This window comes from Patella vulgata, chromosome 2, assembly GCF_932274485.2.
Source record: "Patella vulgata chromosome 2, xgPatVulg1.2, whole genome shotgun sequence".
In the NCBI taxonomy this organism is placed as follows: domain Eukaryota; kingdom Metazoa; phylum Mollusca; class Gastropoda; family Patellidae; genus Patella; species Patella vulgata.
The window spans coordinates 27,303,809-27,329,870 of NC_065880.2; the positions used below are offsets into that span (position 1 = coordinate 27,303,809).

The 26,062-nt window shown below is 33.7% G+C and overlaps 2 protein-coding genes across 3 annotated transcripts; one reads left to right on the forward strand and one right to left on the reverse strand.

The window, feature by feature from the left end:
* Positions 1 to 932: 932 nt before the first annotated feature.
* Positions 933 to 8,096, reverse strand: LOC126811507 (protein MIX23). Its single transcript, XM_050537179.2, has 5 exons — positions 8,027 to 8,096; positions 6,296 to 6,421; positions 5,511 to 5,657; positions 4,925 to 4,984; positions 933 to 3,916 (listed from the first exon to the last, which is right to left on the reverse strand). The coding sequence occupies exons 1-5, from the start codon at positions 8,087 to 8,089 to the stop codon at positions 3,863 to 3,865; spliced, it is 450 nt and encodes a 149-aa protein (XP_050393136.1). The 5' UTR covers positions 8,090 to 8,096; the 3' UTR covers positions 933 to 3,862.
* A 152-nt stretch (positions 8,097 to 8,248) lies between these two features.
* On the forward strand, positions 8,249 to 23,662 carry LOC126811504 (importin subunit alpha-7). 2 transcript variants are annotated; one of them, XM_050537176.2, is made up of 13 exons: positions 8,249 to 8,371; positions 10,448 to 10,672; positions 11,439 to 11,535; positions 12,239 to 12,330; positions 12,897 to 13,028; positions 13,333 to 13,421; positions 14,772 to 14,871; positions 15,668 to 15,831; positions 16,718 to 16,796; positions 17,616 to 17,741; positions 19,086 to 19,213; positions 19,716 to 19,891; positions 20,736 to 23,662. In XM_050537176.2, exons 1-13 carry the CDS (start codon positions 8,360 to 8,362, stop codon positions 20,924 to 20,926), a joined length of 1,611 nt encoding a protein of 536 aa, XP_050393133.1. In that variant the 5' UTR covers positions 8,249 to 8,359; the 3' UTR covers positions 20,927 to 23,662. The 2 variants fall into 2 exon arrangements, with proteins under 2 accessions (XP_050393133.1, XP_050393134.1); XM_050537177.2 differs by lacking the exons at positions 16,718 to 16,796; positions 17,616 to 17,741; positions 19,086 to 19,213; positions 19,716 to 19,891; positions 20,736 to 23,662 and having other exon boundaries at positions 15,668 to 15,835.
* Positions 23,663 to 26,062: the final 2,400 nt, after the last annotated feature.

The following is a 26,062-nucleotide window of genomic DNA, read 5'->3' on the forward strand; positions in this document are numbered from 1 at the left end:
ATGTCTGCAACACATTATTATTCCCTTGTTTCAGATAAGTGTCACAGTGACAAGGTATTTGGTTTGGCTTCAGGTCCTTGTACATGGGACTCAAATTGAAAAATGATTTATTTTGTATCAATGTGTTTCCTTTTATTCACTTTTTTCTATGTCGTCTTCATGAAGGAATCTGCTGGAGAGTTTTTCACCAACCCAGCTGTTTATTACTAATATAAATCTTTTGATTTGGTTTTGTATTTAAAAAAACACAGAGCAAAGAGAAACCAATGTACTAAAGAATATGCTGTGTTGCATGTAAGCACACATCAATTACTAATGAACATACATGCACCATGCAAGAAGTGACAAGATGTCAGTTGCTATTGAAGTTGTACTGGACATATTTAGCGTTGTGTCTTATATGTAATAAAAGTATCAATAAGACCACTGTACATAGGTCAATTGATGCCAGAAAGACGATCGACATCGGGTCTATGACAGGTGCTTTATTTGGCAATTTATATAGCTTGTAGACTGAATGTTGGGGTAGTTTCTTATGAAAGAACAAAATAACTCAACGACTAGACTGGGGGTTGAACATGCAACAAATCTAACACTCTAACGATTGTACAAAATTCCTCTCAACAATAAAGATCTGCTGTCCAATACTTTGTCCACTGTCCCCCTATACTTACTATTTGATTAATGAAAGGCCACTCGACAGTGAGACTGAACTGTTCCTAATTAATGTATTGCAACTGAATGATACAGAATTCATTCCTGTCACAGTTGTTTTAGTCCTGATAACATTTGATGTGCATAGAATCGTGATATAATAAAACACGGGCAAACTTGTTTCTGTGATAAGGACTTGCTGAGATAATACTCTATTTCACCTTCCATAGTATCCCCTAAATCAGCCCATCCCTCAAAATATTATAACAAGACTTCAGTTTAGAATATAATTTTTAATTTCAATTAACTATTTATTTATTTAGACACACACTCACATACTCTATATACATGCATGCAGAGCTCTTTTCCAAAATGTGCTGATTTTAGGTGGAAGAGTAAGTTTTTTTGTGAAAATACCAAAGATTTAGAAATAATATTTTATTTGTAGTTTAACATCCACTCACCTCTGACTAGGTCATTGTGGGACTAACAGGATATTTTAAACCCAACAGTCGACTTGCATGTAGACATCTTTAGAAGAATGAGAAACTGGAGTAACTAAAGAAAACCCACAAGGTCAGGAAGGTGACCCTACTTGTTGTTTTCAACCGTGGGATTATATCAAATTAAATCCATGCCTTGCATAGATAACCTAGCTTGCTGGATAGACAACTTGACCACCCAACTTAGTGAGACTGATATAATTATATTATTTAAAATTTGTTCTAAACGGAAAGACCTGAATGGTGTTTAACTCATTTTGAAAAAGAGCATTTCATATACTGTTACATATAAAAAATTTAATCTACATCTATATCCACTATATGCTATAAAATCTTCCTTTCAATTAATACAATTAAGTATTCCTTATCATTAACTTCTAGTCCTGTTAAATAAGTACTTTCATTTTGTTTTTGTTTGCTAACATTTTACTTTTTTAACAGGACTTTATGAAGACCATTTTTATTGACGAAAATCAACATGGTATAAACTAGTTGCTAGATGAAAGCAGTTTCCAGATGAAGTTTCCAGATGACATGGCATCAATTTTAATGACAGGTTTAAAACAGTTTTAAGCTATAATCCTAATCTAACTGAACACATCTGTCTTATTATCTACAGATAATGGCATTGATTTGAATATAATGCTTATATGTCTGACAATGTTTAATGATTTCAGACTCATTTATGATGAATTCTTATCTATTAAATACATTTACACTTTTCGAGAAACAACCTATTTTCAAATAATATGAAAAGTTATAGTTTCTATGAAATATCTTATTTTATGCTATGTAAATGGACAAAATCACTGCCAGTCAAAAACAGTTCAAACTCAAAAAGAAAGTACCATTTTGTCCCTGATAATTATTATAATAAAACCTGACTTGATTTATGATATACATGTACATATATATATCCCATGCCACTGTAATCCTGCTGTAATTATAATTGTTACTGGTCGTAATTACAGTACCAGTTTGCACCTCTTCAAAAGTTATAATCATGGTAAACACCACTTCAAAAGTTGTAATTACAGTAAACACCACTTAACAAGTAGTAATTATGGTAAACACTTCCTAACAGACTGTTATTCTGGTAAACACAACTTATCAAGTTGTACTTGTGGTAAACACAATGTAACAAGTTGTTATTATGGTAAACACCTCCTAACAGGCTGTAATTACGATAAACACAACTTAACAGGCTGTAATTGTGGTAACCACAACTTAACAAGATGTAATTATGGTAAACAACACTTCACAAATTGTAAATACACTGATCTGATTTAAATGAAAATAAAGTACTTTTTGTGGATTGATCAGGTATATTATTTCGATTAGCCATGGGAACAGTCCTATATGATTAAATCTTCGTTTTGAAATATTAAATGAAATTCAGCCTGTGTATTAAGTTAAGTTCCATATTTAGCTTAGGCTACTGTGTCAACAGTGGAACACACTGGCTTTCTCTGTGGATGTAAACCTTCAAGAAGACAGACTGTCATCTGACATCTTCATTAGCTACTTGCTACAGAAAAGTAGAACATTAAAGTAACAATGTGTCATTGGAATTTTTTGCTTAAAAAATCAAATTTCTCACGGCCTAATGCACACTAATATGTACTCAGATTGATTATTTGAAGAAAATCAAATCCAAATACCAATGCTAGATAATGTCCCGCCTTGGATTTTAAAAAGAAAATTCACGGATAACAAAATGGCAGTGGGCTTATTACACAGCGAATAGAAAAGATCAATGAAATTTCAATTCCACATATCTTTGTAAATACTTTTAAAACGGAATTGAACCATTATTGATCTGATGTTCCTATTAGGTGTTCATCTTTCACAATATTTAGTTTATAAATGATTCTATAGCACTGAAATATCTTGTCAAGACTTTAAAAGGTTATAATTAAATCCCATTTCATTTTTCATCCCACAAAATAAATCAACATATAAAATTCAATGCAACCATGTATTAATAACCTATCTTATCTCCTAGTTTTACGTTATTTTTTTAAGGTTGTGATGTTGTGATTAAAAATGTCAAGTAGTTGACCTTGACTGATGATCTTTTGGACACAACTATATATACACCAAAATACATGCAGTTATACCGTAATCATTGAAGAGTGAAACATATATTGACATTTAGTAATTAAACATATTAACACGAGATACAATAGATACACAATAATTTCAATAATTGTGTGTCCCTAAATTGTACAGTGTGCCCAAAGTATCAACACTAATAAATTGTATTTTCCAGAGTTAGCACCAAATAATCACTACTTGTACCTATAATACTCAAATATAACATGACATATACCAAAGAGAGTCTGGCCAACTGTGGCCATTGCCGCCATATTGTTACCCAATCTGCAAGTTATTAGACTGACATCAGGTCAAATATAACGTAATGAGTGTTAGTGAAAACAAACGAAAAGAGAGTTCTGTACAAAGCATAGTGGGTTATTAGAGGTGGGAACTGTATAAAAATCTGTAATTTCATAGCACTAATTTCAGACAAAATAGGCATTTTGTCACCCTGCAATCACAATTGAGGCAATAGTTAACCAGACGCTATCTCTCTTAATATATATATATATAGCTCTGGAATTTACAAGCAGTAACAGTACAAGTCTGTCCCTGTATTAGCCATTATCTTAATAACTTCATTTACTCTTATATCTTCAACTTCATCATACATTTAATTTAGGAATAGTGTAAACTCTTCTACATTTCTCATCAAAGGTCTGAAATAAGATGAGAAAATAAGGGAAATGAAATGGTGATTTAACGTATTACTTTTCAGCACCAACCATGTACTATTCACTGAATTCTAACTTTCAAAAGCAGGATATATCGGTGAATCAAAGTAAAGTATCACGATTTACGTATTGAATCGCAAGATGCTAAATCGAATTTTCACGATTCTTTTTTATGTTTTTTTTTTGTTGCATCAGTAAGTAACCTGTCACACTTAATTATCTACTTCACACATTATCCATAGGTACACTATTTTGATCCACATCAATATCGTGATATAAATAAACCATTTTTAATTTCTACATCGGCAGGACTAAAAATTTTCGCCATCCTGTTATTTTCTTGGTAGATATAGACCTGGTTATGAATCATGATATGAATCTATCTTTTCATAGAACCTGAATCACAATATGTATCAATATGTACACACCAACGAGTGCACAGGTGGACCTCAGTTTGTTTGTGCCATTCCAATGCTTTTTCAAGCTGGAACATCTTGAATAATCCAAGGAAATCCTCGTTAGTGAGTCTATGCCACACTCACCGAATCACAACAGCTCCCAGAATTTTTTTTTAAACAGGCCTGGAAATAATGATTGCAGTTGCACCTGACAAATGTCTGACACTAATGTACTAGTACCTGATATTTTGAATTTTGGGCCAGCCATGTATTTAGAATATCAATACAACACACAAATAAAAAGACAAATCTGTGCCAGACAAACACCAAAATAATTCTGCCTGACAAAGCCTGAATTTGTGAATGAAAATGTCTGTGAGAGATACTTTATTTCTAAGCTAGCAAGAATCATATATCACAGTTATTTCAATACATCTTGTGAAACAGAAACATCATTTTTAGGACATTATTTGGAGGGCTTTTCTAATATTTTATAAGTTACATCTATTTCTGAAAGAAAGCTCCTGTACAACTAATACCTATTCCCATTGGTGTGTTCACACAGCTATCAATAATAATTTTATTTTGTACATACCCTATAGCTTTTATCTTTCAGTACTTCTTCTATATTTAATTCAGTCTGCATTAATCTTAACTAGAAATATCCATTACAATCATTACATCATTATATATATTGTTACATATGCACCATGTATTATCATCATATTATACACCATGCATTATTACTTTAGTTTCAAGCATAATTATTATATTATTACATAATGTAATCATGTAGTATTACATAACATAATCATATATTGTTACATAACATAATCATGTGTTAGTACATAATATAATCATGTAGTTACGTAACATAATTATGTGTTATTATATTATATAACTATGCATTATTATCACATTAAATAAAGCATAAATTATATATCATTTAATTTCATCATGAATTATAATACATTACCATGTATTATTACATAATCATGCATTATTACATGTACATTACCATGCATTATTACACATACATTAACATATATTGTATTATATAATCATACATTTTTATCTTGGGTTGTTTTTATTTATATAAACATTGTTTTGTTGAATTCTAGGATTGGGAAACAGGAAAAGCCTGTAGTAAATAATTATCAACATATCAAATTACATCTTACCTTATTTTGTTCTTTTCTAAGATTTTTACTAATTTCTAAATCATCTTCATTTTTAGTTTTTGCTTGTCTCAGTGTATTAACATTATCTGAAACTTCAGTTATACATTTCTTTATAATTCTTTCTCTTTGTTGATATGCTCCACTCATCTGTAAGTAAAAGTATACTAATTTTAAAGGCATGCTACTACTCCTAGAGTTTAATGTCCACTTCCACATAATGATACTGCAAACAATCTTCATGTACATAGATAACCTAAAGATAATATGCTGAAAATTTGAGTCAAATTGCTCTACTCTGAACCGAGATATTAGCGACTGAATTTTAGGCCTAGCTTCGATCATCATTAATAAAGTCGGTACGATAAAAAACAAAGTCTTGATTATCCATTTTGATGTTAAATCATCAATCACAAAATGTATTCAAATCTAGTAAATATCGCTGGCTAGCGATGGCATCGAGAGTTGATTATGGTCTGGATAAGTTAAGTTAATTAATGTCTAATTAATAATTTAGATAACATTATAGGTCTAAAGAAAGACCTGCAATAGGCAGATTTAGCTCTTGCCTAATGTATGATTAAGGAATAAAAAAAATATATGGTCCATTAGAATAAAGGTGTTTATTTGGTCTAATACAGTTGGTGATATCTATTTTCAGGTTTGTTAGGGAGGCGATTTCCATATGGAAAATTATAGGTTTGGGTTAATATGATTTGTGTGTGGGAATTTCCGATCACCCAAACTGGCCTGAAAATAAGACATTCCAAACTGTATATGTATCTAACCTGTTTATATAATTTTTCACATTGAGCAGCAGCATTGACTTCTTTTGAAAATGAATCTGTTGGTATTGATGTATTTAAAGAATATATTATTCTATCATCTAAGAGTCGCATTCTCTTCAACGCATCCTAAAATAAATAATATCAAGATATTAAATTCCTCAAGTTTCAATACATTTGCAGTTCTGCACATATATAAATGCAAGAGCTGTCCGTAAGGGCCATTGTGCCACCTGCCTGAAACTTTTCCGCGTCCTCCAGATTAATTAGGTCATCTTTATATTTATAGTATACATGTACTGAAATCTTAGTTTTAACTAAAATATATTTTTCAGAAAATGATAGACAGACAGTGATAGGTAACACTACACCTGGCAACAACTGTACTTGTGATAGTGGTATAATTGAACAATGAACTGGTTGTATACACTCTGTCAATTCGAGTACGAGCAACATGAAACTTGGCATGCTTGTTTTTAAAACAAATGTGCATCATTTAAAGATGATGTCATTCTCAGTTCCTGGTTCATGTTGTACTCTTGTACTTCTTAGAACTAAACTGAATTGGGTTTTAATTTAAAGCTCGCAATAAAACTTATTATGTTCTTAGTACGGTAACAAATATATTTCTCTCTCTATTTTCGAATCAATGGTAATGTAGGCCTACTTGGCGGACCTTGAGAAATAAATGAAATGGGGTTTAACGTCCTACTGTTTTGCTCCGAACTGGGCTAATAAAGACGGGCATACACCATACAGTGTGCTATGAGGGAAATTTTGCATGGACAGCGGCACTACGGCCTACTCTTATATCGAATTCCAACTGTCAAGGAATCTTTTACATGCACGCCAATGTGTACACGGGACCTCGGTTTTTCGTAACATCATCCGAATGACTAGACAGCTGTCCTTGTCAGGCCCTCTGTCCTGCATCACTGACAAGGGGGAACCACGCCGGAAAATCTGGATGAACTTTCTCGGCCAATGCAGGGATCAAACACCCGATCTCCAGACCTTGAGAAAATTATTTTGGTTGTATCTGATAAAATGTCAGGAACTACCTACCACTTTGAACTTTTGTTTGTAAAATCAATAAAAAAAACAGGAAATAAAACAATTCTGTGACAAACTGATCTAGGCAGGCACCAGAGGTATTGTGCCTGATAAAACCTGAATTTATGCCTGACATTTTTGGCTTGGTGGTTAGATTCTCAACTGTCGAGATAAAACATCTTTATTTTTATTAATGAACAGCAATATATTCAACATGATATGCAGACCACACCTAAAATGAATGTGAATGATGTGAACATTGTCCATTCAATTGTCAATTGTGAAAATTGTAAAAACTTGTTGTGTTTGGTGGGCGTAGAATGGGCTACACTTTTTTACCCAGCTAATACAAAAATAAGTTTTGCATAAATTAAACATCATATTCAGAATATAATCACTAAACTGACAATGACCCTTTAACACTGTAAAATTAAACATTTCTCGTGAAATTATATCAATTTTCCACATGCATCTGGATCTTTGATAACCGAGACTATTTTAAGTAAGGCGTTTCAATATTTAATCCCGGACATGATAACCGAGTCTTTTACTGAAAGGACACGGGGGTGAACATTTTTAATAAATATATTGACAGCGTATAAGTCAATTCTAAAAACTATTAACACGATAAAAAATATCTTAACCATTTAGTACATTTGGTGTTGTTAACAAATAAATCACCTGAAAAGCAAGAAAATCCACGCAAGAAACTTCTTTCGTTTCTTCTTGAATGGGCGCAGACATCTTGGATTTTGAGATCTCGAAGTGTCGAGACTTTTCTTAATTAATAAAAGACACATTTGTATTTATTTTTTTAAAATAGATTTAAGAATCATTTCCATTTAAATATAAGAAAAGAATCGTTTTGGAAATAAAGTTTGAAAATTATACAAAATTCCGGGAAAGTGTCATGCCCAGTGTCGATCTGAGAAGAAGAGAGAAGAAAAGGATCAAGCACGTTTTGTTCTAAATTTTATAAGGAAAAGCAGGATATACCATCAAAATCATTATTAAATGCCAGCCGAGGTAATTTCTAGTGGTTCCTGACACAACTGTCTCAATGATCGATTGTTATTCTTGAGAAATAACTGAGTATGAGTCATACTCATAAATTGTTCATTATTATTATTACAAATTAACAATTTACCGTTTTATAAATGGGGGAAATGCCGTTTTGATCTATTATAAGACAAGGCATAGAAAACAAGTTGTTAATTTGGCCTGTTTACATTGGTGTGCCTTTGGGTTTCATCTTCCCCCATATCTCATGGTAGGCCTATACATGTACATTTAATTTTGAATCCAATATATGGATTTAAATTTTAGGCCTACACAAATCATCCGCCAAAATACTTTTATACTGCTGATGTTATTTTTGAATTCTAATCTTAATATCCTTGCCTGTCAGTTATTTTTAACTGAAACAGATTGATGTGAAAGGATGTGCACAAAATATAAAATCACTAAAAGTAATGAGTAGGCTTACTGCCTTAAAATTTATTATCACATGTATTCAAATGCAATGTGCCACATCTATTCATCCATGATCCAATGCACCACATTTGTTGCATATGCAGGAAGTTCGTCCTTCCAGCAATAATGTAACTTGAACAATTATATTTCATTTTGTGACTAGATGAAAGTTATGACCATTATTTAGATGTTACCATCCTGCTCAATTTCCTTAAAACTTTTAGGCGGGATTACAAAATCATGTTCTCTTTTGAAAATGAAAATGAAAGTGAAAGTAAACATTATGATTGTCATAGACATAATGTTAGGGAATTGGTCCGAAATCCTGACATGTAAATTAGTGACTATCTTAGTTTTAACAAAAAATAGAATAAACCACAGGGCTTCAAATGCAGTTGAGGTAGTTGCACGAGATTGGGATAGATTCCAGTGTATAGTGAAGTTTGTGGAATGTGTAAAGTTATTTGAAGAAAATAAATGTTGTTACAAATCTTTTTCCTGATTGATTGTTGTTACTGCACCGTCTTAATCCAAAAATGATAAATATATGTTACCTTACACTAAGTTATGGTACAGGTAAAGAGATAGGCGCAGATAATAAGATACTCAAAAACGTGTTTTCTGTGGGGTTTTACTGTCTGTAGCAGGGTTTGTGTTTTGTGAATTTTTGTTATGAACTGGACCCTCAACGTCACGTGATAATATCAGGTCCATTTTGTTGGGTTGTACAGTTGGGAACCAGATGAAGATCAGGTCCCATATCCACTGCCATATGTGAATAATAAATACTGGTTTAGGCCTTTTATTAACTATCAATTGGTATCAATTGTGTAATAGATACTATGCTTAGAAGATTAGGTCACCCAATGGTTTGTGTAAGACGGGCACATCAAACGAGCTACATGTACATCAACGTAGAAAAAAAGCCTTGTGTCAATACTAGGACTTATGATTATTATAACCTGTAATGTAACATATAATGCTCTGGCTTTATGGGTGAACATAGATACATTTAGTATGCATGACTTATCTTTGGCCTGTGACCAAATAGAAATGTGGTGTTTTTGGTGAACTATTACTGAACAATATTAATCCTATCTATCTCCTGTTCAAAGACTAATTAAAGACGATAAATCAAACCTTGGAGATGGAACCAAGAAAAAAAATCTCTAACTGAAATTGGAAATGAAATATGGTTTAATTCTGTTCTGCTCAGACTAGGCTAATGAAGTGTGTTATGAGGCAAATTACAACTGCCAAGGGATCTTTTACGTGCACGCCAATGTGTACACAGGACCTCGGTTTTTTGTCCCATCCGAATGACTAGACAACTGACAAGGGGAAACCACGCCAGATTATCCTGATAAACTCTCTCCGCCAATTCCCGAACGTTGGCCCGCGACCTCCAGGTTAGCAAGCCAGCATCTTACTCACTTAGCCACCATGGCTCCCAAACTCAAATAATAGGTGATCTTGGTTATATTTTTCTGAGTTTGTTTTAGGGTTTAGAAATGCTTATGGAAAGTAAATTGATACCTTAATTTCTTTATTTTCGTTTATTCTTAGGGATGAATCATACCTTATTTGTTTTGTACAGACCTACAATAATGTTTTCTTCTTTTTTATAAGATGACTGATCCAAATGGAAATGCCAACCACAGACTCAAATCCTACAAGAACTTGGCACTTGATTCTTCAGAACTTCGTAGAAGACGAGAGGAAGAAGGTATTCAGATACGAAAACAGAAACGAGATCAACAATTGTTTAAACGACGCAATGTCTCTATGCCAGCTCCGGGGGAAGACATGACAGTCGGTGATATACAGGAGAGCGCAATATCTTCAACATCAGCTGTAAGATTCATTTTGATGTATTTCTCATCTGGAGTCAAGTCCTTTTTTTTTGTGCACCAACTGGGCTAAGGAAGATGAGGGAAATTTTACCCTCACAGCAGCCCAATGGCCTACTTTAGCTTTGACTTTTGTGAATTATTTAACATGCTGTCAATCATATACATGTACACAAGACCTGTTTTCTTTTGACATATCTCACACATGTTGTGAACTTGATCATGTCTAGAGATGGATAGCATATGAGAGATTGTTATAATATTTTATAACCCAATAATACATTCTACAGTAGATATCGCTTGTGTGATATATTTCATAATCTACTACGATATCTCCTTAGGAGATATCGCTTTACATGAATTTTATTGGCCAGTTGAAAAGGAACTACTTTTTTTTATTTTCAAAGAAAAGTTCATTTCTTATTAAAAGTAACTTTTTTTTTTTTATTAAAAATGAACTATTGTTATTCAATTGACCTTGATGGAAACACTGGGTCAATATAAAGGACTTTGCAATGGTTGAATTGCTGTCAAAAAATGATGTATCACTACGCCGTAATGTTCAGTAAAAGTGAAATCTACAGCAAAGAATTATATTTATCTATTTGTGCATGTAAGAAGGGATTGGGTGATAAATAAAATCTGCTACTCTTCTTTTTTGATATCAAAAAAGACTGGTAGGAGATTCTCTATGTACACGGATGGACCTCAGGTTTTCTTACCATCCATAGAATGGCATAAATAGATTCTGTTTACTTCTTTTGTTGTAGGGGGGAATAACTCCAGAAATGGTACAAGCATTATACAGTGATAATACAGAAGATCAGGAAGCTGCTACCCAAAAATTTAGAAAACTTTTATCAAGAGGTATGTTGTTTATTAATCTTTATTTTATTTACTTTAACTAAATTTCTCTTTTTGTGAACTTCAATTGTAATAAGATTGTGTAAACATCAAATTTGAAGATCCTCCATGTTTATTTAGCCTGCTGGGGCTGACAATGGAAATGTGCCTTGTCATTTGGATAGGACTTTAAACTGAGATTCACCTGTGTACTCATTGATGTGAATTGAAAAGAACCCTTGGCAGTTGAAATTTGAAAAGTTGGTCGAAATGCCACTCCTCATAAAATTCTCTCATATTGCATCCATTAAAATGAAAATTACATTGTTAGTCTCAAAATTGCCCTGGTATTGTGTTAATGAGACGTTTAATCCCATTCTGTTTATATAATCAATGATATGGCTTAATATAATTAAAATGATATCTTAGATATTTATTAGTGTAATCATGTACACTATGATAAAAAATGGGAAACCTTGGCAAATGGAAACGCTGCTGCCTGGGCAAAACCTCTCTCATAGCCCACTGCATAATGTGGTATGTCCTTCTACATAAACCCAGTTGGTGGAGAAAAGTAGAATGTTAAATCCCATTTTGTTTTGTTTCGTTTCACTATATTTCGAAGCCATCAATGGTCAATCCTACTTGTGTTGCCAGACAGTATACCTACTATCCAGACATTATACCTACTGTTCTGTTTTAATTGTATATAATGTTTATTGTTTAGAACCTAACCCACCAATTGATGAAGTTATCCATACTGGTATGGTTCCACGATTTGTGGAGTTTTTACAGCGAGATGGAAGCTGGACTTTACAGGTAATTTGAACTAAACAAACCCTGACCTTGCTGGTGTGCTAGAAACGCTAGCAAGGTAGTACCAGATGAAACTGTTTCATTTAAATAGTTTCACTGTTATTTGAAATAAAATATAACAAACTCTTGAGTAAAGCATGATTTTTAGTGGCATTTAGTTATGTTCAACAAAAATCTCTGGTTTATTATACACAAGCACCTTTAGATAAGTATCCTTTTATTGGATGAAGAGCAGATGGAAACATCATTGTCTGGAGAAAATTCTCCTCTTTTGCATTGCACATATGACTGTAGAAGAAAATAACTGTATTTTAGTCTTGTGATGACCAAAGTCTTTTGTTGACAGTATGTTATTTTCCATTCTTTAGAACAGTTTAGAATATTGTCCTTGATCATAGATATTTATCAATATGTGATAAGAAACATTTCAAGAATACTAAAGTGATATCATAAATTTTACTGACATGCAGATAGCCACGATCACTGCATTATATGACATACCCATTTGTGTAATAACTGTTATGTTTTAAGAACTTTAATGAAATTTCATATTCATCTCCTGTTTTCAGTTTGAAGCAGCATGGGCTCTAACTAATATCGCATCTGGTACATCACAACAAACCCGTATAGTTCTAGAAGCTGGAGCGGTTCCTATCTTTATTAGGTTATTGAGTTCAGAGATTGAAGATGTACAAGAACAGGTTAGTTATAATTTAGTATTAACCAGTCAATATTTTTGAACGACTGAACTAGCATGAATGACATCTATAGCCAAGAGACTGAAGCATAACAAATCTGACAAAGAAGCCGAAATCTAATTAATTAAATGGTAGAATTGATACCATTGTTGTCAGGGGTGTTGGGTCACCAAATCGTTTAACGCGTGCACTTTAGATCATAAGATTTGTTATTGAGTCAAGTGGCATGGTTTCGATCCCCACTTGTACGTGACAAGGGGTAGGTTTGCCTGTCCAACTTCATAATTGTTTTCTATGTTTGTTACAGGCTGTATGGGCGTTAGGTAATATAGCAGGTGATAGTCCTGATTGTAGAGATTATGTTTTAAATGAAGGAATACTGGTTCCATTATTACAGTAAGTATATCTTACTCATTTATTATAACGCGCCGAGGGGATCACGTGGCTAAGTGGGTGAGACGCTAGCTCGCTAGCCTGGAGGTCGGGTGTTCGATCCCTGAATTGGCCGAGAAAGTTCATCCAGATTTTCCGGCGTGGTTCTCCCTTGTCAGTGATACAGGACAGAGGGGCTGACAAGGAAAACTGTCTAGTCGTTCGGATGGGACGAAAATCGAGGTCCCGTGTACACATTGACGTGCACATAAAAGATCCCTTGGCAGCTGGAATTCGATATAAGAGTAGGCTGTAGTGCCGCTGTCCGGGCAAAATTTCCCTCATAGCACACTGTATGGCGTATGCCCGTCTTCATTAGCCCAGGTTAGGAGCAGAACAGTAGGACGTTAAACTCCATTTCATTTCATTTAATTTATAACGCGCCGAACAAAGTTAGGGAGGGATATTGAAATGGGGTCGGTCTGTCCATCCCGATTTTGTTTCCGAAGCATATCTCATAAACCGTTCAAGATATCTTTTTGAAACTTTGTACACACATCAACCTATTACAGTAGTTGTGTCTTTTGCTATTTAGGAATTTCTGGGATTTATATTTTTTGTGTTTCCATGGAAACAAATGTGACTTAGTTTTTGGCGTATAATTTTTAACTAAATCACATCCTGTTTGATGTGATGAGATTATTCCATGGGAACAAAAAAAAGTTTATATTTAATAGTCAAAGTCATTCAGTTAAAGTCCATGTAGGCCTATATGACCCTCTGAACTGGCCTCCCAAGAAAAGCAGTCAGTGGAGTTTAGGCCAACTAAAGTATTTTATGGAGAGGGGGTCCATAGGCTAAGCCTGTTCCCCAATCCAAAATTTTCTGAATAAAATATTGTTTAGGAGTTTCAGCTTGGCTAAGTGGGTAAGGCGCTGGCTCGCTAGCCTGGAGGTCGGGTGTTCGATCCCTGCATTGGCCGAGAAAGTTCATCCAGATTTTCCGGCGTGGTTCCCCCTTGTCAGTGATGCAGGACGGAGGGCCTGACAAGGACAGCTGCCTAGTCCTTCGGATGAGACGAAAAACCGAGGTCCCGTGTATATATTGGAATGCACGTAAAAGATCCCCTGGCAGTTGGAATTCGATATAAGAGTAGGCGATAGTGCCGCTGCCCTGGCAAAATTTCTCTCATAGCACACTGTATGACATATGCCCGTCTTCATTAGCCCAGTATAGGAGCAGAACAGTAGGACGTTAAACCCCATTTCATTTCATTTCATTTCATTTATATTTGAATCAGATTGAATTGAACATGCAACCATGTGATCTTATAGATGTAGCTGGCTGTATAAAGTTATATATTTATTATTATAGATTATTAAGTAAAAGTACAAGTTTATCAATGACAAGAAATGCTGTTTGGTGTCTATCTAATCTCTGTAGAGGTAAAAATCCTCCACCCGATTTTCAAAAGGTGAGTTACACAAGTTTTATCTAATAGTATAGGTACCGAATTTCTTGGGTTGCACCGACTTACAATATAGCCTGGATCCCACCGTACTACTCGCAGTGTATTGTTTGATTAGAGCTAATCCCACTTAACACTGCTGTAAAGGAAGCAAATTTCTGTTCCAAATTATGACTTGTCAATTGTCCGATTAAAAACCAATAGCTAACTGCGTAACAATATCATTACACTTTAAACAGAGCTCCAAATTGGACCAAATATGTTCACATAACGTTATGTCACGATTCACGATTTTATTACGCCTAATTAACCAGTGCATAGCAGAATATTGTCGAAAAACTAATTGCGTGACAAACGAGGCTATCAACACAGATACAATATAAACAATACTGTTTGGAGACAAACAATACTTTTACCATTTTTAATACCTTAGATCACTGTCCAAAGTTTTAGGGAAGACCCCAGATTAAACTACGGGCTGTCATGTTGCTGTACTTGGGATAGATTTGATTGAATGGGAGGAATAGACACACTCCCTCAAAAGCTCTAAGTATCAGAAGCCAATCCAGCAATGGCCAGAGAGGGATTCCTTGGGCCATTGCTTCAGGAATATGGGATCCCACTGACTTTTGAAAGTCATAAATTCCAATATCACCTGTATCCCACTGACATTTAACAGAATACAATAAATCTATATGTGCCATTAACATGTCAAATAGAGAATTTGAATTAGCCATTATTCAATGATTGAGATAAGGATCTTGTTAAAATCGTTAATGTTTTTTCCTATAATATATTTCAGGTCTCTCCAGCCTTACCAGTTTTAGCTCGTCTGTTATTCCACACGGATAAAGACGTACTAGCTGATGCATGCTGGGCTTTATCATATTTATCTGACGGACCGAATGAAAAAATTCAGGCTGTAATAGATTCTGGTGTATGTAGAAGATTAGTAGAACTTTTAATGTAAGTTTTACTTCTGTATTTTGAGTTATTAATAGATAGTTTAAATGTTGAGTTTTTATCGACCTACGTGTGGGATGTATATTGTTAACGACCATAATTGCTTGTGGATGCTTTATAGGCTAAAGTCATCATGTTCAAGTTATTTATACGTCATCTCTTATGTTCATGGTACATGTATATGAAGAAGACCATTTATTTTCAAACATTTCTGATTTTAGTTCCTCGGTTTAGGCCTTTATCTTGTGAACTAAAATTGAACCTTAATTTAGTCCCGAAATGATCTAGTTTGTGTCGAGTGGACATTAAACCCATTTCTCTCTATATATATTTTGTATGAGTTGTGGCACTGTATAGATTCATTCAATAAGGATTGTCACTAGATTGATTTCTTATTTTTCACCAGGCTGATTTCTTATTTGACACTAGCCTGATTTTAGACAGGGCACACCACCCTGATTTTCTTACCCAAATCAAATTGTCTAATTTTAATTAGGGGATGCTTGATTAACAGTCTAGAACATCTGAACGTCTGTCAACCCAAATATCACATCATGTGTGAGTCATGTCGTAAGCAAACTTAGTTTTTCTCCTGGTTCTCTGGTTTTCTCCCACTGCTAAAGACATCATATGTTGGTCCCTAAATCAATGTTGAGTGGATGTTAAACCCAGTTCTGTTAACCCAAATATCACAAGTGGTGTGAGTTAGAGAGTTGATGTAAACAAACTTTTCAGCTATGGTGATTTGTATAAATTGTATCCTATTCAATTTGCATATGCCGTGTCCCTTGAAATGCTCGTTCTTAGTCAATTAATACCATTCATTGAGTCTGTGTATGAAATACAAATTGTATGTTATTTTCAAAACGTCATTCTTTGTTTTTTTCAGGCATACACACCAGAGTGTTGTAGCTGCCGCGTTACGAGTTGTAGGTAATATTGTTACTGGTGATGATTGTCAAACACAGGTTAGTTTTATTATTTCAGTAGGGGTTGGGTAACCGAAAAGCCTAACACATATGTTTTAGATCATAAGGTCTGTTATTGAGTCAAATGGGGTTGTTTAGATTACCTACTTTTTATTGATTTGAGATTAACCCCCATTTCTCTTTCCATATCTCAGTTTATCTCAGAATAATTAGACACACTAGACGTGTATTAGAATAACGATATGATTTTGTTACACATTTTCCTTAAAAAATATCAAGTAATAAATATGAGGTCATAGTGATTTAATTTAAATAAAACTTGACTGCAGGTGTGAAATTGATTGAAATATGCTACACTTAGTCAATGATATGATGTGTATTGAAAAATGAAGTTAGGGAGAAAGATTGTAATGAACATTCTCCGTCCTTTCATCCCAATCGTGTTTCTAGATTTAACAATATTTGTGTTTCTATGATTATATTAATTAAGTTTTTTTGAATATGACTTTTATTTTGAAACATATCTTAGAATCCATTCATGATATCTTTAGGACACTTTGTACACACGTCGACCTATTATAGTAGTTATGCCTATAGCTAATTCGAAATTTCTCAAATTTACCATTTTTGGTGTTTCCATAAATATGAGAAACAATTTTTATTTTCAAGCATATCTGATAAGCCTTTAAAAACATTGAAAACACATCAACCCATTATTATAAGAAATTTTTTAAGATTGTGTTTCCATGGAAACAGATTGTTATAAAATGGGGTGGGATCTGATTCTTTTTTAGATTTAATTCAGCCTGTGATTAAGTGATGATGATTAAGATTAATTTATGTTATATTTGTTTACAGGTAATATTAAACTGTTCAGCATTGCCATGTTTGTTACATCTATTGGGTAATAGTAAAGAAACAATAAGAAAGGAAGCATGTTGGACAATATCTAATATTACAGCTGGTAATAGAGTACAGATACAGGTCAGTGTGTTTGAGGGTTTTTTTTCTAGAATTATTGTTTTATTAGTTTGTTTTCATTTTGAGTTAAGTCTGTATAATTACAGGCCTGGAACTGTACAACGTAGTGGATGCTTACGACTAGCCTCCCGAATCGATTCACTTGAATTGATACATACGTTTGCTATTTGTAATGTCTGAGTATATTGTGTTTTGTCTGTGGGTTTGTCTTGTGTAATTATTTTGTGGTATGGTCCTCCTGCACTTGCTAATAATAATCTGCATTTAGTTAGTTTATATACAGAACGCAGTATATACATTTTAGTAAAATCAACACATTAGGCAACACAAATAAAATAACTTGTTTCTCGGGCACCGCCCGCACGCTAAATTGGTTGCGCGTGCAGTCTATTTATTAGTCTTGATGAAAAAAAATAAATATGTAACGCCCGCCCGCACATCGACAAGCAAGTCGTAAAAAAAATATCCCGCATGTACCTACATCCGCCATACATGTATATCTATTCAAATGTATTAAAACTGATTCAGATGAACATGCTGTCTTTTTTATCCGAACAATGGCGAAGTTTGGCAGATTTGCCTTTTTTATTGATATCGAAAGAACCTCCATTTTGTATCACGTGATATTAATTACCTCCCCTGATAAACTAGAATTTGATTCGTGTTAAAAGTCATTGGCGACAATATTTCAATCATTCGATCGTAATCGGCTCATTATTGCCGGCTTCAGTCGGTCCTTGTTTGGAAAATCCTATTGATAAAATAATGAACCGTAGAACAGGTTAATTAATTATAGCTAAGAATACGATACGATGACGATAGTCGTCATAATGCATACCTTAGAATCTGGGTCATTATTAGCACATTTACGGTAGTTTCGATAATCCGGAAAATAATAATTGGATTACCGATTTGATGGTTTTACTGACCAGTTGTTAGTTAGATTTAAATAGTCATTCAATGAGTAAAAAAAAAAAAGAAACCGCCCTCCCTCCCTACAGTTTCAGCTGTCAGTTGCCCGAGAAACAAGACATTTATTTTGTGTGGCCTTATATACATTTTAGTAAAATCATGTGACCTGTATTTAATTGGTGACTTTTACGACACCCTTATAACACTTTCTAGATTTGGAAGGTTGATTTGATTGATCTTGCATCCTTATATTCTGATATTGAGCTAAGATGTCTCAATATGCAGTTATCTCATTTTAAAGGAGAATAGCATATACTGTTTTGCCTTTAAGCACATAAATAATGTATTTTTTCTGTGTAATATAGAAGTTAAATTCTATTTCTATCTTCCATTCATTATTTGTATTAGAAGTCTGTATGATTTTGTTTTTTATAGGCTGTGATAGATGCCAATATCTTCCCTGTATTAATAGACATATTAGGTAAAGCTGAATTTAAAACCAGGAAAGAAGCTGCCTGGGCTATAACCAACGCAACATCAGGTGGTTATCCAGAACAAATCAGGTAGTATATCATTAAAATTAGGGGTGCAGAAAAATAAATGCTTGTTGTGGTTGTTACTGTATGGTACTGTGGAAATAAAATGCATAAAATCAGATTAAAAAACTGAGAATTTTATAATGATTACTATTACTCGTGGCATGACCTATCATTACGCTGGACATGATGTTCCTTAATCAAAAGGTTAAAATTTTAAACATCGTAAAATACATTTAATAATGCAGTAGAGATATATATATATTATATCTTCCCTGCGATTTGTGGAATCGGGGAACCGAGTGGTCTAATATGTACGCTTACGCTTCAAAACAAAAGGTTTTCTCTTCGATGCATGTGTTGTTGTTTTGATCCCGGGGTAGGGTCATCTGTCTCCAGGTTTTCTGCTTTCTTCCAACTACTAAGGACTCATACATGCAAGCAAACTGAAATAAAACTTACTATATTTTAGTCCCGAAATTATTTTGTGTTGAGTGGATGTTAATCCCAATTTTTCTCTTTCATTCAGATTTCTGGTTGATCAAGGCTGTATACCACCATTATGTGATCTTTTAACTGTAATGGATAGCAAGATCGTCCAGGTAGCTCTAAATGGTTTAGAGAATATTTTAAGACTGGGTGAACAAGACAAGAAGAACACGAATAATGTTAATACATATGCTGTACTAGTAGAAGAATGCTATGGTAAGATAACTTTAACTCATAGAAACATTGTAACTTGAGCCAAGGTAAAAAAAAATGTGCATGTTTTTTTTGTTTTTTTTTTAGTCAAAATCCCCAACTATAACCTTTTTTTTTGTTTTCATTCTTTTCTTGGCATGGTTTTCTGTAAACAAATTCCGACAATGAAATTTCAATATTATTTCCAAAATTACATATTTTCTGACCGACCAACTCTCTTTTTTTGGGGGGGGGGGGGGGGTCCAAGTAACCGTAACCACATGTATGTTTATTCTTGGTCAAATCTTACAATAATAATACTAGCATCAGTCATTACATTTGACTTCAATCAAACAGAATCTCACAAATATTTTAAAATGCGTCCACTTTTTATGCAGGAGTATGTTGTTGTCAGTCCGTCCGTCTGACCAAAACTCTTGTACATGCCTTGCAGATGTTTTGATACTTTTTTCAGACTTGCTAAGATTGTTTCGATTCATTGTCCTCCAACATGTTTGAGACTTTTTATACACACACATTTCAATACAGTAAATAAATGTCTAATATCAGTAAAATTATACAAAAATCCTTGTTATTTCATTAATAGTCAGTCGGATCGAACTAGATACTTATTGCATCAGTAATATCTGCAATCCAAATAAATTGGATCTTTATTTCTGTCCTCATTTAGATATTTTGTTGGGCTACTCAACATGAAGATCTAATTTCTTTGTTATCACTTCTCTGTTCTTTTTCAAGTCTGGCTTGAGTGTCAACGAAACTCTAATTTACTTGGGAACCAGAATATTGGTTTTTTTTTATGGTAATATCTTTACCTTGTTCATAATTTAAATTTGTGATATTTCAGGTTTGGATAAAATCGAGTTCCTACAAAGTCATGAGAATCGTGAAATTTATCAGAAAGCGTTTGACATCATTGAGAAGTATTTCGGTTCGGAAGAAGAGGACAAAGCAATTGCACCTCAAGTAGACGAGAATAATCAACAATTTGCATTTGGTGCCCCGGAGAATGCCCAGATGGGTGAATTTATGTTCTAGAATAACTATAGCCTTCCGTTCTTTACGATCGATCGAGATTATCCAGCATTTTCTACTGAGAATAAAGACTGTCCTCAGGTCAGTCTTCTTGTTTCCATGGAAACTGTTATGGACAGATTGTGCTGCCATAGTTCCTTGGAAATGTAATCTACTTGTTTGCCATGGTAACCGAGGATTTTGAACCTCGTTTCCAAGTGTTATTGTGATATTTGATTGGAATCAAAACGCCAATTAAAGACATTAAACTACGACCCAATGTCCATGGGTTACTTTTTTAGTGCCACAAGATTTTTCCGTAAAAAATGACAAGAGACTTGTGCTTTACAGAATACAACATTGGCGTCGTTGACAGTGGTGCCAACTATCAACTTTAATTTCTTCCGGAGGAAATGTTAAAATGATTGGATGATGTCGAAAAAAAATCCAAGATCTTACTAAATATTGCTACTAATAAAAAAAAAACGAATAAGATTTGTTGATACTGAATTTGTTAAATATGTAAATTGAGAATAAATTTATGTTGAAGTTTTATAGGGCTTCACCATAGCTGTAATCTTTATGAGAATGGTTTTTGTTGCTATGGTTCCCAATATGTTCACATAATAATATATCTTTTAGGATGTTCCATGTAGAATTACTTAGGATTGAATGGGGTGGGAATGACACTTTTTTATAGATCCCATCTACCAGCAAAATATCTAGATTTATTTACCCTTCTGCAAATAGACATTTTTTTTTTTATAAATTGCATGTAAAACATGCTGACAATTTTTCAAGATGCTGTCTACTAATAGAATATAATTTTTCTAATGCCAGATCATTTTGAAAAGTGACATTCCCTCCTACCCAGGTAATAACTATGACAGTGAACTCAAACATCAGTGTTGAATTGTATATTATTCAATGGCCTCTATACAGATTTTAAATAAATTGTTTAAGCAGCATTTGGTAATTAAGAATAAAACATGACAAAAACATGGAATACAATTGACTTACATATTTATTTCTGTTCTTGCCTTTCTCAAGTATGAAACATCACCAGAAATAAACACCCAAGTAACTTTTAATCCAGTATGTCATGTTTTATTTCGACTTGAAAGTAATGAGAGATGAAGAGTATTTTTCACATATTTCTTTTCTTTCAAGTATTCATTCTAAAATAAATAATGGAACAGTAATTGGTCAAATATGTTACATGTACCTTTATATTATTGATGGAAACTTTAAGTTTTGATGAAACCTTTATTATTATTATTATTATTTTGACGTCATACAAGTTTCTTTCCAGTATGGTGGAGACAAGCAACCAATAATGATTCTCAGATATATAGGTGCTGAAATTCTGGGTCTAATTAAATTTATAGTTATTTTGACTTTCTATTTCTAGAAACGAGTTAAAGACAAAAGAAAATTGTTCATAATATTTTTGATTATATTGAAATTGGATGATACGTTTCATATATCATCCATTTTATGATTCTTACAATTAGGTACTATTTTTGTCATAATTAACTTGAATCTCTGGTAAGAGATGTCATCTGCTTTTGTTATAATATTTAAATCTCAAATTTATAATTGTTAAATATTTTATTCAATTTCATTTTGTCAAGAACTAAATGAAATATTTCAATTTAAAATTTTATTTCGTAAATTTGATTGTAATTGGCTTCGGTAGATCAGGTAAATAAGTATTAATGCAGGAAGTAGTCACAAAAACCCTGAGCTGTTTTTAAAATCATAGAGCTGCATAAGTGAACTGGGCTAAAGCAGTCAATGAAATGAGAAAAAAAAAATAATAACATATTGTTGTAGTCATATTCCCAGGCCCAACTCTACAAAACATACCTCTAGTTATAGGCTCATGGAAATTGGATTTTTTTTCACGAAAAAAATCTATTGAACTTAAAATCTTCATGATTTTTTAAGCCCAGTTACCAAGGTAAAAACCACAGGGCTGACAAGGAAAGTGTGGTTAGTAGTTTGGATGGGACAAAAAAAAACAAACAATGAGTTCCACCTTGGTGTACAGTGCATGTAAAAATACCCTTGATAGTTGGATTTCGATGAAGAATATGCAGAAACTATCCAGGCAATTTACACCTCCTTCGCACTGCTCACATAACCATTGAAAATAATAAGCATATATAAATCTCAAAATGAACCTTCGTGCAGATTACTTTTTCTTGATATAAGTAAAACTACATATTATTTTCATTAGGCTTATTCAGCTACTGAAATGACCTGGACTCAACCAATCTCATCACTGAGAGGACCTAATCAAGATTTGACCCAAGGTCAAGTAAACTTCCAAAAAGTTAAACAACAAAAAGAAATGTTGCATTGCTGATGAATTTTTTCGTCTGACTTTATCTATGTTTTGTTCAGCAGGGTCATTGTGTAGTTCTTAGAGAAATCTTACATATCTGCTAAAGACTCTTTGATCTTTAAAGTTACTACTATTTTAAACTAATAAACAGTATGACATACATGTATGTAAATCTGAAGAAAATATCAATTAAGTTTCTCTGAAAGTCATACCAAAATCAAACTTTCTTTGAACTAGTTAGATAAGCTAGCTGCTATAGATAAGTCCGTAATAATAGAAAACATTGTGTAAATGAAAAAATACACATTGATGCCAAAATTTGTTAAAAAATAAAATGGAAGAAATTTGTTTTAGCTTTCTTGTCTATTTAATAATATCCTGTAAACAAAATAAAAACTTTGCTGCATTGACTATGTTACAGTTTGTTCAATCTACTAATAATTAGATTTATGTGTGGTTCCTTTTTAGCTGACCTACATTCTGTCAACCAGACAGTGTTCCATAAACCAGTCTCTACATACACTACATGGAATGAATTTAAATTGAATGGATTCAGACTTTAGAGACATTGAACAACATTTTTATAAGTTATTGACTAATTTTAAAGTTTACTTCTTTAAAGAATAAGGATGTATGCTACGTCTGATCTTTTAAAGTCTTACTTTGGGTTTTGTTTCCCACAACTCCCTGCAATAACATGGTCATTCGCCCCCCCCCCCCCCCCCCCCCCCCCCCCCCGAACATCACTACAGATAATTTGACTTATCAATTAGTTTGCATGGTCTAAAGGAAAAAGGGAGGTTGGATGGCCGATTGGTTAGCACATGCGCACTGTATCATAAGTTCTGTCATTTAGTCAACTGCCGTGGTTGCGATTCCCCGGTTGTATGTGACAAGGAGTAGGGTCGTCTGTCCAACCTCATTGGTTTTCTCCGGGTCCTCCCACTGCTAAAGATCCCTACGCGCAAGAAAATTATTGAAATGAAAATGAACCATGTGTTAGTGTGTGTCGAGTGGAGGTTAAACCCCCATTTCTCTCTCTCTCTCTCTTTCTCTCTCTCTCTCTCAAGGAAAAATGTTGTAGTACAGCAACAGAAATAAAATGAAGCAAAATGACATGATTTTAATTAGATTATTAGTTCTTTAGACAGACAGGTTTCGTTAGATGGTTGTTTGTTTCATTAGACAATTAGATAACTGTACTGTTTCTTTAGACAGTTATTCTGTTTCATTAGACAGTTCTGTTTAAAGAAAAGGAACAAACAAATTTATTGATGTATCCATGAAACATACCTTTTTTGATTCTAGTCCGTCCTGGCCTTAAATTACTTATTGTTTTCTCGTTTGCCAGTTCTTACAAAGAATGTTTGCCTATTCGTTTTTAAGCTACAAAAAAAAACAGATGAAGGACCCTTGACAATTGACAATCTAAGAAGAGTAGGTAGAAATTCGACTATCGAGGCAAAATTCTCCTCCCACACATTGTTCACATAGAAATAAGAATTACTGTATTTTTGTCTCAAAATAACCAAAATATTGTGTTGATAGGACAAACCCTATTCCATCCAATCTGGTGTTGTGCACAAGGCAAGGTATGCATATCCTTTTTAAACCACTTAATACCATTTTCAAATAGATATTCCTCCAATTTGAATGTCCCTCATATCACACTGCATGATGTATTCCCATCTTCATTAGCCTGGGTTGTGCAGAAAAGTAGAACATTAAACCCTATTTCATTTCATTTGAGGCAGCTTTTGAGATGATAGTCACAATAATCCAATCTTTTTCTCCAATTCTTGAGATAGGAGGCTGATTTAGAGAAAATGCTTTCATTTCTGTTATCTGCATCGGTTTAATGAACACAAATTTGATTTACAAAGTATGGCTAGTCCTGATGTGCATAAAGATGGCCCAGATGTTTATATATTGCCATTTGATTCTTGAATTTTATCCTTAATTTAGATATTTTGTAGTGTATATTAAAATCTAATAATGTCACGTGTTTGTTCTGTATCAAATGAACCAATTTTATTCAAGAGTAACTTTCCTTGGATATATACTCTTCAAAAAAAGTAGGGGATATTCAGAAACAATACAAAACTGCGGAAATGCACGGCTGTTTTTATTAGAGGTAACCAGTGTATGTTAATAACAGGCCAATTGCCTACACATGAACATAAACATTCAGCAATTCATCGTGGCATGCTCCTAATCAAACGTCCAATCACGATTTGGGGCAATTTGACCCACTCCTCTTGCAGTACCACGGCCAATTCTTCCGGTGTTGTCGGTTGACGTTGACGTCGATGCACACGTCTCCCGATCAAATTGAACGTAACACACTAAAGCAAGGATACACTAAACAGTAAATCTTATGCAAGAACCGATAGGAAAGCAAACATGGATAGATAAACCAGCACGCGACAGTTTTCATCAACCCTTCCTTGAAGTGTCAAATTTGACAATGAACCCCTCCCACGTGTATGGCGCTATTGCGTGGCGCTATTGCGTAATAGCGTGGCGCTATTGCGTGTCGCATGTGCAGCTCAGTGGTTCTGTTGGGGCGATAAGTTCTTCGTCTGTGAACATACTCTCAAAGCATGTCAAGTGTCCATGACTATTTATCATATCACAACCTGCATAGGTATTTGCATTTCAATATCCCCGTATATCGTATATCAGTCCAAAAATGGTTCAATTCTGTTCAGTATTTACAAAGATATGATGAACCATGGACCTTATGTGGATGAACAGAAAATTTGTCAACTTGTTATCCACTGCAGATAATATATAGGATATAATCAACA